At 28.5% G+C, this 15324-nt stretch overlaps 1 protein-coding gene across 1 annotated transcript in view; it reads right to left on the minus strand.

Moving 5' to 3' along the window:
• The window catches only part of LOC126907156 (protein ABHD18), a 73881-nt gene that overhangs the window by 12545 nt on the left and 46012 nt on the right, over positions 1-15324 (minus strand). The window contains exons 10-11 of the mRNA XM_050688257.1: positions 7586-7868; positions 45-279 (exon numbers count right to left, since the gene is read on the minus strand). Coding sequence (XP_050544214.1) covers positions 45-279; positions 7586-7868 — 518 coding nt within the window. The remainder of the gene's footprint in view (positions 1-44; positions 280-7585; positions 7869-15324) is intronic.

Below are 15324 nucleotides of genomic sequence, written 5' to 3' on the forward strand. Positions count from 1 at the left end.
ATATCATACTATTTATATTTGAATAGATTATTTTGACTACTTACTTAAATGTGTTTCTGTGCAATAAAAAAGCTGCGACATGGCCAGTATCAACATATCTCACATCAGCTCCCGGCCAAATATCTTCTAATTTAGCCATACTTTCTAGAGGAACATAACCATCTTTTTTTGCACAAATTGCTATAACTAAGTCCATATCAGCTGGTCTATTAAAATTTCTCAAGTGAGTACATTCATCCATTATACCCTTCATAAAACTTAAAGCTTTCAAGTTTAAATCTGTAAAATATAAAATTAAGTGTAGCCTTTATAAATTAAAGTAAGCAAAATTTTTTTATAAATAAATGATACATATTCAAACAGCTTAAAAATAATTATCTCTCAACCATATTTATGGTAAAAAAGTGTAGTTGTAAACATAGTCGCAACTAGATAAAAAACCCAGCACAGTGGGGTCGTGGCATAGTTGGGTCCAGTATAGATGATATCTGACAGTGATTAAAATCACTATCATAAAAAACGCTTCGATGCACATCTGTAGATAGTGTTTAATTAAAAAAAAAAAATTTGTCAAAAAAGTAGGTCAAATGAGAGCTGAGAAAATAAATGATAGCTACATAAAAAAAACCACATAGTAAAATAATATTAATATGAATTTCTTCTCACGAGAGGAGACTACAGTAATGGAATCCTTGATATTTATTGAATCTAAATAAGATAAAATCAAATGAGTTAAACATTTTTTTCTAACTCAAAAAGAATTAGTTTCTACTATAGTTTTGTGTATGAGTAGTAGGGTGATCCTTATTTTTCGACTTACGAAATTCCTTGGCCTCACCCCCCAAATTTGTTTATATACATGTAAAAACGAATCAAAAAAAATTTCACGTCAATCAGACAAGTTTAACCCATGCCTACTCGGGGTTGAAAATTGGACAATGGGGAATGTTTTCTAGTGTTTTGTACTTAATTCGGAAATGATCGATCATAGAAAAAAAAATATAGAATATAAATTGTTGACAATGTTATGGACTATAAGTTTAATTCTTACACATTTTAGCTTCGATGCGAAGCCGAGAAGATATTAATTTTACTATAATATGACATATTATAGTATTATTAATATGTTTTTTTTTGTGTCTGTTACTTCTTTTTCTCAGCTCTCATAAAACCGATTTCATTCAATGAGACGTCAAAAGATCACAAAGCGTATCTAGTCGAAGACATTACCCTCAAAAATTGAAAAAATTTCCCTCGTTCCCCGTAAATGGGGGAAATCTCCAAAAAAATTAAAAATTTAAAAATCGCCAATTTTTTCAATTTTTTTTACTTAAAATTGCTATAACTTTTTTAAAAATAACCGAATGAATATAATTTTTTTATATATAGTTGCATGATATCATTACCTTCCATTTGGTATATTTTTTTTTATATGTGACCCTTTACCTGCCCACGGGGGAGATTTAAAATGACAACTTTTTCACAGAAAATTTACTTTTTCAACTTGACTTTTGAAAATGTTCCGGAAAGTCTGACACTTTTATATATATCTTAAATTAAAGGTAATGTAATATACTTTATCATGAGAAAATAAAAACGTCCCCATTGTGCTACGACCCCACTGTGCTGGGTTTTTTTTTAGTTATGACTAACAATATAGCATATTAAATTTATTTTGATGAAGACCAGTTTTTTTTTCTTTACCAATGTTCATTTAGTAAGTAAAAAAAAAATTGTTTTGGTTTGGTCTAAGTGGTGACGTCACTTTGCCGTGACCCCCCCCCCCTGTGCTGGGTTTTTTTTTTTTTTATTATAAAATTTCATTTTAATGGACAAAAAAAATTAGGTCAAAAATTATTACTTTTAACATATTAAAAATTATATAATATATAAGTAAAAGAATTACTAATCTAGATATAATTAAGGAAATAGAAGTTGATGTTGCTTTTATAATTATCCACCAATTTCTTAGAATTAAACGTTATCTACAGATTTGCATCAAAGCGTTTCTTATGATAGTGATTAAATCTATACTGGACCCAACGAAGCTACGTCCCCACTGTGCTGGGTTTTTAAATATTTGTTTACGCATATTTTGAGAATATATTAAAGAGAATAAATACAAAACATTACACTAAAAATATTTCTACAATGTGCTTAAAAAATATATTTTTAAATATTTGCTTATAAATATTTATTATGAAAATATATTAATTAGAATAAATATAAAATATGTATCTCGAAATATTTGTAGAATATATTATCAATATAATTTTTTAAATATTAAAAAATATATATCTTGTTGGCAAACTGAGGTCACTTAAGAGAGGTGAGCCATCTTCTTGCCTCCCTTTAGTTATTACCTGTGATGTTATTGGTATCTAGTTATAAAATACTTATTCCAAAATCCGTAATAAGTAAACAACCGTTTTCTTTAATTAGTATCAATTTTAATTAACTTAATTCAATTAAGGTAGGCAAGTCAGGGACAGTAAAAAAAACCCTTATTGCTATTATTTGCAGGCTTATCGAGTAATTTTTTTTAGTTTTATCAGCGTAATTATGTCCTATTATTGTCCTATGAAACTTAAAACCCTAAAAAGGTGTTTCTTATAGTTACAATATATTTTTATATAACCAATAGGTCAATTTTTAACTTACGGGGAGATCACGGTAATGGGATCACCTATTTTCAAAAAAGTAGTATGAATCTAATTTAAATTGAATATACATTTGCACTTACTTTGAATTTTTTGCCAATATCCCCCCTAAACGTGAAAAAGTAACTTTGAAATTTTAACTACCTTGAATAGCCTTTTCTATCGCCCTGTAGTCATAGTAACCTATGGGTCAGTTGGGAACGTGTGGGCTTCTAACATTCGACGTAAGACGATTGAATCTTGCAGGCGGGTTTACTTTTTGAATTTTTTTAATACATTCATAAAACATTTTACAAAATATTGTCAAAATATTTTTTTTATAATATTTTAGAAATATACCTTTAATACATTGTGGAATGTGTTTATCGCTGCCAAAGTATATCCTGAGAAATTGTGAGAATATTTTAAAATATTCTGGTTACATTCTAAATATATTTTAATATAAAAAAGAAATACTCTAGAAATATTTCATTGCTATGTGGGCGCAGGTATCCGATATTATAACTTTTGTTTGACAGTTACGAATATCTTTTCTCTAAAGACTCATTATTCTACAACTATTTTCAAAAAGTGTCGTTGCGTCGTAATTGAACACCGCACATTGACACTAGGTATTTTTGTAAAAAATTTATAATACATCAGTTGATGCAGAATTTATTTCTCAGTATACAATAAGAATCATTTTGATAACAAAATGAATATCTCTCTTGAAGGTCTTAAAATTATATTATTGTTAATTTTATAGCCACACAAAACAAAATTTTTTTCCGATCTGGAGATTTTGATTTTCAAAGAAATTCATGAAATTTATTCATATGATCTACGTAGTGTTGGGTACGGTTTTTTAACGAAAGTTATATTGAAAATCTGAAATTCTGAAGTTTTGGATTTTGGTTTCGGATTCAGTAACACTAATACTTATAATAAACATGATCTGGTCCACGGATTCGAAAAAAAATGTATAAGTGTTTTTTGAAGTTATATTAAAACACTGATGTGATGGGGTTTTTTATTCTATGTATTTGGAATATATATATATAGTTATAATAATAACTAATTATAATAATAAATAATAATATAGTTGTAATATATAGTTAATATAATTTGTATAATAAAAATTGATCACTTGTGGCTAATTAATTAAGTAAAATTAAAACTATATTAAAAATATTATTAATTTAAAAAACTAAAAAATATTAAAAATATTAAACTCAAAGCCACAAAAAAATTAATGAAAAGTCGCGGATACGTATTTCGGAAACAATGTTACCATTATCAACGCTAAACACATACTGACACCCCGACTAGAAAAAACTCCCTTATATACCCCTAGTGACCTTATCACCTAGTGACGTTATCACTAAGTAATATTATCACATTTTGCCAGTTTACACAAGTTTAATAATGAATTTTTCAGTGGGCCAAGATCCCAATTAATTAAATTGTTTTTATTTTTAAACATTTCTATTGCTTCTCTGATATTAAGTTCTTTGTAATTATTTACGTTTTTAATTAGTTTTATGGTTTTAATAGAGTGATTATGTGTCAATAAATGTTCAGCCACTGGAGATTTCTCAATTTCTTGATTTTTAATATTTCTTAAGTGCTCTTTAAACCTGACCCCTATATTTCTTTTTGTTTGTCCTACGTAACATTTATTACAACTTTCACATTGTATTTTATAAATGCCTGATTTCCCCCCTTCATCTACCTTATCTTTAGGGTTACCTAATAAATCTCTTAAATTATTACTCTTAGATGTTACCAAAGTAATACCAAAATTCTTAAATATTTTAGTTAATCCATTTGAGATGCCCGGATAAAATAAAATTGGTGATCTAATTACTTTTTGTTCCCCCTCGCTGGTGAGTGTACTATCTGCCCTCCTTTCTTTTTTCCACTTTTGTTTTCGGACTAATTTCAAAATTATGTTTTCGTTATACCCATTAAATTTAGCTATTTCTTTTATAACCACCAATTCTTTATCATAATCTATTTTATTCATCGGAATATTAATTAATCTGTAAACCATACTATTAAAAGCTGACAATTTGTGTTGCCAGGTGTGGTTCGATGTGTTCGGAATGTATCTGAACGTGTGTGTGTTTTTCCGATAAATTTCAAAATTTAGTTCCCCCTCTGTTCTTTTAACTAATAAATCCAAAAAAGGCAATTTTCCCTCTATTTCTTGTTCATATGTAAATTTAATCGATGGGTAAAAAGAATTTAAATGTTGTATGAAAACCCCCATATTAAAATCTTTATTTATAACTGCAAAAATATCATCGACATACCTAACCCAAATTTTTGGAAAATCACCATAAGTGTATTTTAAATTTGTTTCAAACCTACTCATGAAAAGTTCTGCTAAAAATGGTGATAGCGGATTTCCCATTGCTGTGCCCTCAGTTTGCTCATAAAATTTATTTTGAAACTGAAAAACATTTTGACTCATACATAACTTTGTTAAATTAATAAGCTCATTTATTTTATCCTGTTCAATGTTTTGGTCCTTTAGCCAGTCTTTAAGAAAATCAATTGTTATATTTATTGGAATATTCGGAAATAAGGCAACTACGTCAAAAGAAATTAACCTGTCATTATTTTGAATGGTATAACTAGATAATTGTTTAACTAAATCAATATTATTTTTAACTGAAAAACTATCGAATTTTTTGAAAGATGAAAATACCCTTACTAGGTGTTTAGCCAAATTGTAAGTCGGAGCATTAATATTCGACACAATAGGTCTCATAGTACTTCCTGGCTTATGTATTTTTGGCAAAGCATATAGTTTAGGTATTTGAGGGTTTGAAATTTTAATGAAAAACCTGAACTTTTCTTCGATTATTAATTTTGAACTATTTATGACGTTTGTAGCCCCCCTTATCATTTTACTTAATGGATTCTTTTTAATTTCTTTATAAGGACCCTCTTGAATCATATTTNACTCTATTAAAACCATAAAACTAATTAAAAACGTAAATAATTACAAAGAACTTAATATCAGAGAAGCAATAGAAATGTTTAAAAATAAAAACAATTTAATTAATTGGGATCTTGGCCCACTGAAAAATTCATTATTAAACTTGTGTAAACTGGCCAAATGTGATAATATTACTTAGTGATAACGTCACTAGGTGATAAGGTCACTAGGGGTATATAAGGGAGTTTTTTCTAGTCGGGGTGTCAGTATGTGTTTAGCGTTGATAATGGTAACATTGTTTCCGAAATACGTATCCGCGACTTTTCATTAATTTTTTTGTGGCTTTGAGTTTAATATTTTTTAGTTTTTTAAATTAATAATATTTTTAATATAGTTTTAATTTTACTTAATATAATTTGACCTACAGACCCTCAAAAAAATATTTTTTTTGTGTGGGCTAGTTTTCATCCGGAGTGTTTGGTACAAATGTTGATTAGAGAAACTCTGTTAGAACCCCATTGCTAAGATATATTCATCGTATAAAAAATAAAAAAATTATGGCCAATTCGTATGGTTTAGACGTCAAGTGGATATTGATTGTCAAAATTAATATTTGTCACCTTGGACCAAATTAAAATTAAGTGAAAAACATTTACATGTCTTCTACTTTCTCAAATTTTTATAATTTTTTTTCAATAAGTGAGAGTTGATGAGGAACCACGGACAAATACGTCTTATATTAATTGATACTAGAAAAATATCTAATTAGTCCATAGCATTTTATAATTTTTAATATATAGGACTATATTTAAAAATATCTTTTATCTTACTTTTCGCAAATACAAAATATATTTTAAGATTTAATTTTTTTTATGATTTGAAGATAGCCATATTATAGATAAGTTATAAAGTAAAATTTTGATACTAAAAACTCTTATTTTAATTCAGTAGTTACATTTATACAGCATTTTGAAGTGTGTTAAATTTTTACGATTTTCCTATGATATCAAATGTTGGATCATTTTATTTAAAAGACGGAAGTAATCACTGTTTTTTTATGTTATTTATTGGTAAAAGTACACGATTTCTTTAGAAAATGGCTATCTATATATCTTAAAAATATTTTATTAAAAAAATTAATTTTTATTATATTTTGTAATTGCGAAAAATAACATATTTCATTATAGGCCTATATTGTAAAAATAAAAAGTATAAAATGTTATGTGTATTGTAAGTTGTAGGAATTTTAAGTTAGATCTGTTCCATCCTAGATGTATTCAATTGATAATGCATTCGTATGACGACCTTTTTTATTTATTATTCTCTGTTTTCTGTTTATTATATCCGTGCTACAAAATTTAATAAACAAATAATTATAAGTTAATCAAACAATTACCAAATCTTGTGTGACCTATAATCATTATTTCGTTTTACGTACACTTTTAAAATATCTTCTCATTCTCAACAACACATTTATTAAATACAGATATTTAGACCGAGCAATAGGGAATTTCGGCATCGTTTTTGGAAAACCAAATAAGGGAAACTGGTAGATAATATTCGTTGCACGAATTTTGATTTTCTTATATATTTTTACATATAAAACAACACATTATCGAGGCTATTTAACAGATACTTATGGTTAATGTCCAAAAAACAAAAATGCCAAAATTTCTTACTGCATTTATTTATATTCAACAATAATACAACCTACAACTACTGTAAAAAAATTAATAAAAATGATTTATAAATTAAAATTAACCTTATTTTTTACTATAAAATTATACTACACATAATTTATTTTAGTAAATTATTTTTTAATAATCAAAAATAGTTTAAAAATAGCACATAATAAGAAAATAAATAAAATATAATGTGGATATTGCTTTGGAAATATAGATTATTAAAGTAATTTTATTGAAATGCCTACAATAAATTTATCCAATAAGTTATAACTATAAATAGTGAATTAAATAAAATATACTATATTTTAAATTACCTTCAGTTTTTGAACTATGATAAAAATATTTCATCAAATTTTCAACTCGTTTAACATCTTTTTTAACTTCATTTTTGATATTTTTACTAACTGCAATATTATTTAGATTATGAAAAATTGACAACTTAGTTCTTTCTTTCGGTTGATTCGTTGAAAATAGTTGTGAAGAGTTATTCAATTTTTCCAAATTTTCAAGACTTGAATTTGATTGAGTGTTTGAGGATACATTGTAACTACTATAATTCATATCTTTCACGAATTTTTTTCCGGCATAAAATTCTCTCTATTAACAATTATACTAATAAATTGTTATTTATAGTATAATAGTAATTTCTTGTTCTTTTTATTATAATTAAAATTACGCTGAATATCGTTGATGCTTATTAATCAAAACTTGTAATAATTAAAGAGAAATAATCCTATTTAGTCTGAATTCTTAGTGAACTATATTTTAACACAACATTATGCCTTAGATATCATGAATAATTAGTCTAAAAGATTTGTAGTTTCATAAAGCTGATTAGTAGAGTTAAAAGTAAAACTTTTTGGATGAAATGATTAAAAAAAATGACTGAAGGACAGTTTAGCTATTAAATATTCTTGACTTTAAATAAATTTAACCCAAGAAACTTTAAGAATGAAAAACAATGTGTATGTCATAATTCAAATTATTTGTGAAACTAACCGAAAATTCCAATAGTTACTTAGTGATGTTAATGATTTACTCTCTATACCCTTATTTATGAATCCCCAACCTAAATGTATTATTCTGGCGACATTAACAATTGTATTTGTTCCTTTCCTTCTAAGAAAGTCCCAGTCTACGATTTAATTACTGCTGAGATTTCTAGACAACTCCCTAAAAGAGAAATAATTTTATTGTCTTATATCATTTATGCAATTTATTGATTATTATACTTTCCACTGCAATGAAAGTTTTCATTAATAATCCTCATACACAAAGATAATAAACCTCCCGACCTTCCGTTCTCGTATAAACCAATAAGTCTTTTGACTATTTTTCAAGTTTGTGAAAAACTAATTTTAAAGAGAGTAAATGTAATAATTAAAGAAAATAACATTCCAGACAATCAATTTGGTTTACGAGAAAAACACTCCACAATACATCAAGTACACTGTTTGGTTGATCTGATTTTCTCTAGTCTGGAAAACAACTTTATTACTCTTCTGTTATGTTTAATATTTCGCAAGCATTTGATAGAGTCTGGTATTCAGGTCTTCTACTCAAACTCCGTAACATTCTTGCTCCTTCCTATTTCCTTTTTTATAAATCCTATTTGAAGGACGGCACCTTTGCGACAAAAGTTGTCACAGAAATTTCTCCATTACATATAATAAAATCTGGCGTTCCCCGAGGTGCAATATCCTATCTCCTATTATTTAATATTTATACTGGTGACCAACCAATAACTATCATTACCCATATGGCAGACTATGTGGATGACAAAATATTAATTTCAATTCATAAAAACCATAACATCGCTGCTGTTCAACTACAATTACACCTAAATTGTATGTATCACTGGTGACAGAAATGGCTTGTCATGCTAAACGAAAATAAATCCTCTCATATTACTTTTACTTTCCGTATTAACATCCCCCAAGTTTTTATTAATCATAGTCCTATTCCTTATTCAAAGAAAGCGAAATATCTTGGTCTTATTCTTGACCGTAAACTAAACAAGTCATCCCACATTTATAGCAAAATAATAAGTGTAAACCAACGGCTAAAAACACACCAGCCACAACTCCATAAAAATACCAAAATTAACTTGCACACTAAACTTATAATATTTAAAAGTATTATCAAACCAATGTGGTCGTATGGTATTGAGATATGGATTAAGCAGTTCAAAATATAACAAAAAAGCAAAAGGAGAGAAGATTAGATAGAATAAAAGGGCTTGTGTAAAGAAGCCTAGTGGATGATAAGTAAGGTGAAATTAAAGATATATGAATCTATAGACTTGCAAAAGTAAGAGAAAAAAGGTTTAAAGATATCATTATGCAAGGCGTATAAAAAGTGTTGATATGAGGGTATGAGCTTTGTGTCAGAAAATAATAAGGATTTTTGTTTTTCGAAAAAAATATTTATTTATTCGTCTACATTAATGTTATCGCTTACAAAAAATTTCCTATTAGATATTATGCACTTGTGCCAACGCTTCTTCCAATCCTCGAAATACTTCTCAAACTCGATTTTTGGAATAGCCTTCAGCTCATTCAGCGATGCGCTTTTAATATTATGTTAATTTTTAAAACGACCCTCCTTTAAGGTTCCTTTATTTTTGAAAATAAAAATAATTCACACGAAACCATGTCTGACGAATATGGAGGCTAGGGAATTGTTACATTAATGTTTTTGGCCAAAAATTCACGAACAAGCAATCAAGTGTGAGCAGGTGCGTTATCATGGTGTAAAAGGCAAGAATTTTTTTGCCACAAATCCAGGCGTTTTTCAAATTGCTTCACGCAAACAGCGCTGAACTTGCAAGCAGTACTTCTAATTTACTATTTGATGTACTCGTGGCAAGAATTCATGATGCAATATGCCATTAAAGTCGAAAAGCACAATGAGCATAACTTTTACATTCGGTCGCACTTCTCGAGCTTTTATCGGTCTTAACGACCCAGAATGCCTTCACTGAGAAGATTGAACATTAGTTCGACGTTATATCCATAAACTCATGTTTCATCACCTGTTATATCACGTATTAGTAATTCTACATCGCCGTTCACTTCAACGACTCCAGATAAAATTTCATTAGCCGCTATTTTGTTCAACATTCAATAATCTTGGAAAACATTTTGCTGCTACACGTTTAATATCCAAAATATTTGAAAAAATTTCATTCAATCAATATTTCAACATCATCAACGACTTCTCTGATTGTAATTTGGAGATCATTCGTAACATTTTCTTTCACTTTTTCTACGTTTTCATAAGTTGTTGATGTGCTGGGACGTCTACGGCCTTCATCATCTTCAATGTCTCACAGGCATCTTAAAAACGCTTACACTACTCGAAAACCATTGTTTTACTCATGGCAGATTCATAATAGGTATTTGTAAACATTTCACACATATTGTTACACTTGATTTCATTTTTGACGCATAATTTCTACAAATACTTTGATCCATTTTTTTAAACATACGAAAATCGCTGAGATCATAAAAACACGTCTAACCTTAGCGGCTGCCACTGACAAAGTAAAAAATAAATCCAGCTGAAAATTTTATCATACTTTAGGAATAGATGTACACCTATTCCTAAAGTATGATAAAATTTGTACCAAGATTAGAAGAAAAAATTTGATAATTGGACTCGCCAAACCTGCCAAATTTAAAATTTCCCATTAATTTCTGAACACACATATTCGTATTTTGAAAAATTACTGAATTGGGAAACATTCGAGCATATTTTTTGAAACGAGTGACTGGTAGATTTAATTAGTCAGAAAGAGGCATGGAAGGCTGTGGCATCAATTAAAATGTATAAAGCATTAGGACCAAATGAAATGCCTGTAGAAGTATGGAAAATATTAGGCAGTATTGGCACAAAATGGCTAAAGAATCTTTTTAATTAAGTCCTATTAGAAGGAAAAATGCTAAAACAATGGAGGAATAGTATCGTGGCGCCGATATTTAAAGGTAAAAGAGACATACAGGAGTGTGGAAATTATAGAGGCATAAAGCTTACAAGTCAATATTATGGAAATGGTAATAAACAAAAGAATAAGAGGAAAAATATCAATAACAAAACACCAGTTTGGTTTTTTACTGAGACAGTCAACGGTAGAGCCGCCAATTTTTTGTATAATACAACTAATAGAAAAATATAAGGAAAAAAAAAGCCGTGTATGATATTTATTGACTTGGAGAAATTATGTGATAAAGTACCGAGAAAGGATTTTAAGTGAACGAACATTAATGAGAAAAAAGCTCCGAAAAGGTACATTAATATAATAGAAAATATGCATTATGGCACTTATAACTGGGTGAAAAGTGTGAGCGGAAGATTTTAGGATAAGAGTAAGAGTGCATCAAGGTTTTACTTTAAGCTCTTACTTGTTTTCTATAGTGATGGATGAAATTACTAGAGAAATACAAGGATAGTTACCATGGTGCATATTTTCACTAACGATATAGTCTTAATAGGATAAAAAAGGAAAGAAATTAATCAAAAGCTAGAGATGTGGTGATCAACTTTTGGAGAAAAGAGATTAAGAATAAGTAAGAGATCTTACTCTTCTACTTATTGATCTTACTCTTACTTTGTATACTCTGTCTTAAGAGTATACAAAAGAGAACATAAGGTAGGTGAAATCAGTGATAATAATCGAGAAAATGATAGGAAAGGTGACAAGTTTTAAGTATTTAAGATCAGTTGTACAAAATAACGGTAGTGTTGAAGATAGGGATTGAAACCATGTTTTTTTTATAGATTCCCGTTAGGATCGGTTTCTTGAAAAAAAAATTTCAGTGCTCAAAAATAAAGGTTGCATCTAAATTTGTAAAATTTAAATAAAACTAATAAAATTAAAGTCCAATTAAAATTGTATCCTGATATAATTACATACAGTTTATTAATAACAAACATTTTGGAACTCTTGATTAGGTCATAAGTTTTGTTTGATTAACTATAATAAAGCTTTTACTAATTCTTACTATTCTTATTTTTTAACAAAAATATAAAACTTTGTTAAAAATTATACAATAAATGATCGCTTGAAAGCTAAGAACCGTTTAAACCAGTGTTTCTCAACCTTTTTTATGTTACCGCCCCCTTGAGTAGGAATCAATTCTTTAACGACCCCCTATGTGAAAATTCTATAATTAATGGTATGAACTGAGAGATAGGAAGGAAGTTAATGTTTTGGAAAATTTGAATAATTATCTCATTACTAATGTTTTCATTTATGTTTTATTTTTCATATTTTTTTAATTATAGTATAAGTAAAGTAATTAGATTAAACATTTGAAAAAAAACTTAATAATTTATTAATTTTATTTTATAATAACAAATACATTTTTTTAGTTTATTTAGAAAAAATATTGCTTTTAAAAAAAGATTTTAAAATCAAATAAAAAATAGCACAGTGGGGTGGCGGCACAGTGGGGTCGTGGCATAGTTGGGTCCAGTATAAATGATATCTGACAGTGATTAAAATCACTATCATAAAAAACGCTTCGATGCAAATCTGTAAATAGTGTTTAATTTAAAAAAAAAAAATTTGTTAAAATAGCATATTTTTGAATACGGTAGCCATTTGCGCATAGAAGATAGGTCGTCGGGACAAATTTTTTTCTTTTTTTTATAATACATAAAATAAGCTTTAATTTGATATATGTTTAAAGGACGCAGTATTTCCGGAATATTTTCAAAAATTAAGTTAAAAAAGTTAATTTTTGTAAAAAAAGTTGCTATTTTAAATCCCTCCCCAATGAGCAGGTTAAGTGATAGATTTTCAAATAAATGATATCAAATGAAAGGTAAATATCCAAGGTTTTAGTATAAAAAAAAATTATGTTGATTTGTTCATTTTTGAAAAAGTTATGGAAGTTTTAAGAAAAAAAATGACAAAATTTACCGATTTTTAAATTTGTAATTTTTTTGGATATTTCCCCCATTTTCAGGGAACGAGGGAATTTTTTTCAATTTTTAAGGGTAATGTCTCCAACTAGATACGATTTGTGATATTTTGACGTACTTTTGAAAGAAATCGGTCCAGTGAGAGCTCAGAAAAAGTGGCAACAGACATTAAAAAAAAAAAAAAAACACATCATAGTAAAATTAATACCTTCTCAGCTTCGTATCAAAGCTAATATTGCTTTTATTGTTTTTGTAGACATGATTTCAGTGAGATGATTAAACTTGGTAGTTTTTAGCCATTTTTTCGACATTAGGTTCCATACTCGTTAACATAAGTCGTAAATCTCCTCTTGTCACAATATCGAGTCGATTCCTCTTCTTTGTAATTAAATCTGTTACAGTGCTGAACCCTCGATCGACGAGATATGACGAAGAAAAAGCTATTAAAATTTTTTTAACGAGACTCTATAGTCCAGGATAATGATGAGTTATGTTAGTTTGAAACCAAAATTCCGTGAGCCGATCACTACCATTGAAACTGGATTTCAACGTTTTATTAGTTGAAAGTTCAATTAGTTCTTCTTGAATTTGTACCTCTGCTCTCTCAATATTTATAAAAGGATTCATGACCTATTGAGGAACTTCCAACGACAAAATATCCTTAAAACATTCTGAAAAGTCCATATGTAGACTCGAGATGTTGACAGTAAACTTGTATGTTGTCGAAACATATTTCACTGTTTTTATGCAAATCAGGCAAGACTGGGAACTGGTTGAACTCTTGGCGACCAAAATTGGTTTTCCACAAAGTCAAATTTTTTGGAATGCAGAAATAACCGATTTTGACGTTATTAAATTGAGCTCGTCACCTTGCAGTTGCAAATTAATGCCATTAAACTTTGCGAATAAATCAGTCATATAAACAACATCGCTTTTAAACAGAATCAATCTGTCTCTGAGCTTTATATCTTTCTCTTCAAGAAACTCAAGCACAGAATCGAAAAGGTTCCAAAACTTATTGAGACAGGCACCTTTGGAGTAAATAGCTTAAATACTGGGTATTTCATTCATTCAAACTACGATGACGTCCTATTATTGCAGGTGCTCCATCAGTGACAATAGATATAACGTTTTTAAGAGGAATATTTTTTTCTTTAAAAAAGTCTTTGACTATATTGAAAATAAATTCACCTTTAGTATCAGTAAAGTATGCTTTACTTGCAAAAAGCATTTCTTGAACGGTTTTTCATTCCTTTACAAACCGGATGTATGCCAATAGTAAAGTCTCATAACTCGGTAATGTTGATTCGTCGATTTGAAGTGAAAATTGGGTGGATACTAGAAATTCACACAATGAAATTTCAACATCTTCCGCCATTTCATTGATTCATCGTCGCACAGTATTTTTGCTTAATGGGACTTTTTTGATTACACTGTGTGTGGCTACTGTGTGTGTAAAACCGTTTTTAAAATTTTTTTGGCAGCTGGAAGTATTAACTCTTCACCTATGGTATGGGTTTTTCTAGATTTTGCAATCAATTTTAATATATTTTAAGAAGCAATCAAACCATCATCGCATTGTTTTGATGAGCCTGCGAATAAGCTTGAGACCGATGGCGCCTTCTGAAACTTGTCCCTAATATTTGTGAAAAACGACAAATCTTTATTCTGTTTGTCAGGATAAACTTTTCGCAAATATTCCTGCAAACGAGATGGTTTCATTGCCTCATTGGAGAACACTTTGTTACAAAGTAAACACATTGGAAGCTGCATGTTGGATGACGATGGATTAAATCCGAACTTTAAATACGTCGTATTATATTGACGGCATTTTCTTTTTGCATCCGACATTTTTTGAAAATAAAATTTTATGAAACGGAAAACATTTTTTAAAAACCACGTTTTTAATAGACTGAATATTACGAGTATAATAACTAAAACTAATACAACATGCGCGGATCAAATCTAACGGTGTACTAAAAAGTTGGTTATTATAGGTACCTATAATAAAATATAATGTCCACGCACAATCGCTAAAATAATAAAGATAATAAATTTGTCAACAATGAAAGATAAGTTATTGTGCATTGTTCAACATACCTATTAGTTACTATTAGTACCTATT

This window comes from Daktulosphaira vitifoliae, unplaced genomic scaffold (genome assembly GCF_025091365.1).
Source record: "Daktulosphaira vitifoliae isolate Bord-2020 unplaced genomic scaffold, ASM2509136v1 Scaffold_5, whole genome shotgun sequence".
NCBI classification, from domain to species: Eukaryota; Metazoa; Arthropoda; class Insecta; order Hemiptera; family Phylloxeridae; genus Daktulosphaira; species Daktulosphaira vitifoliae.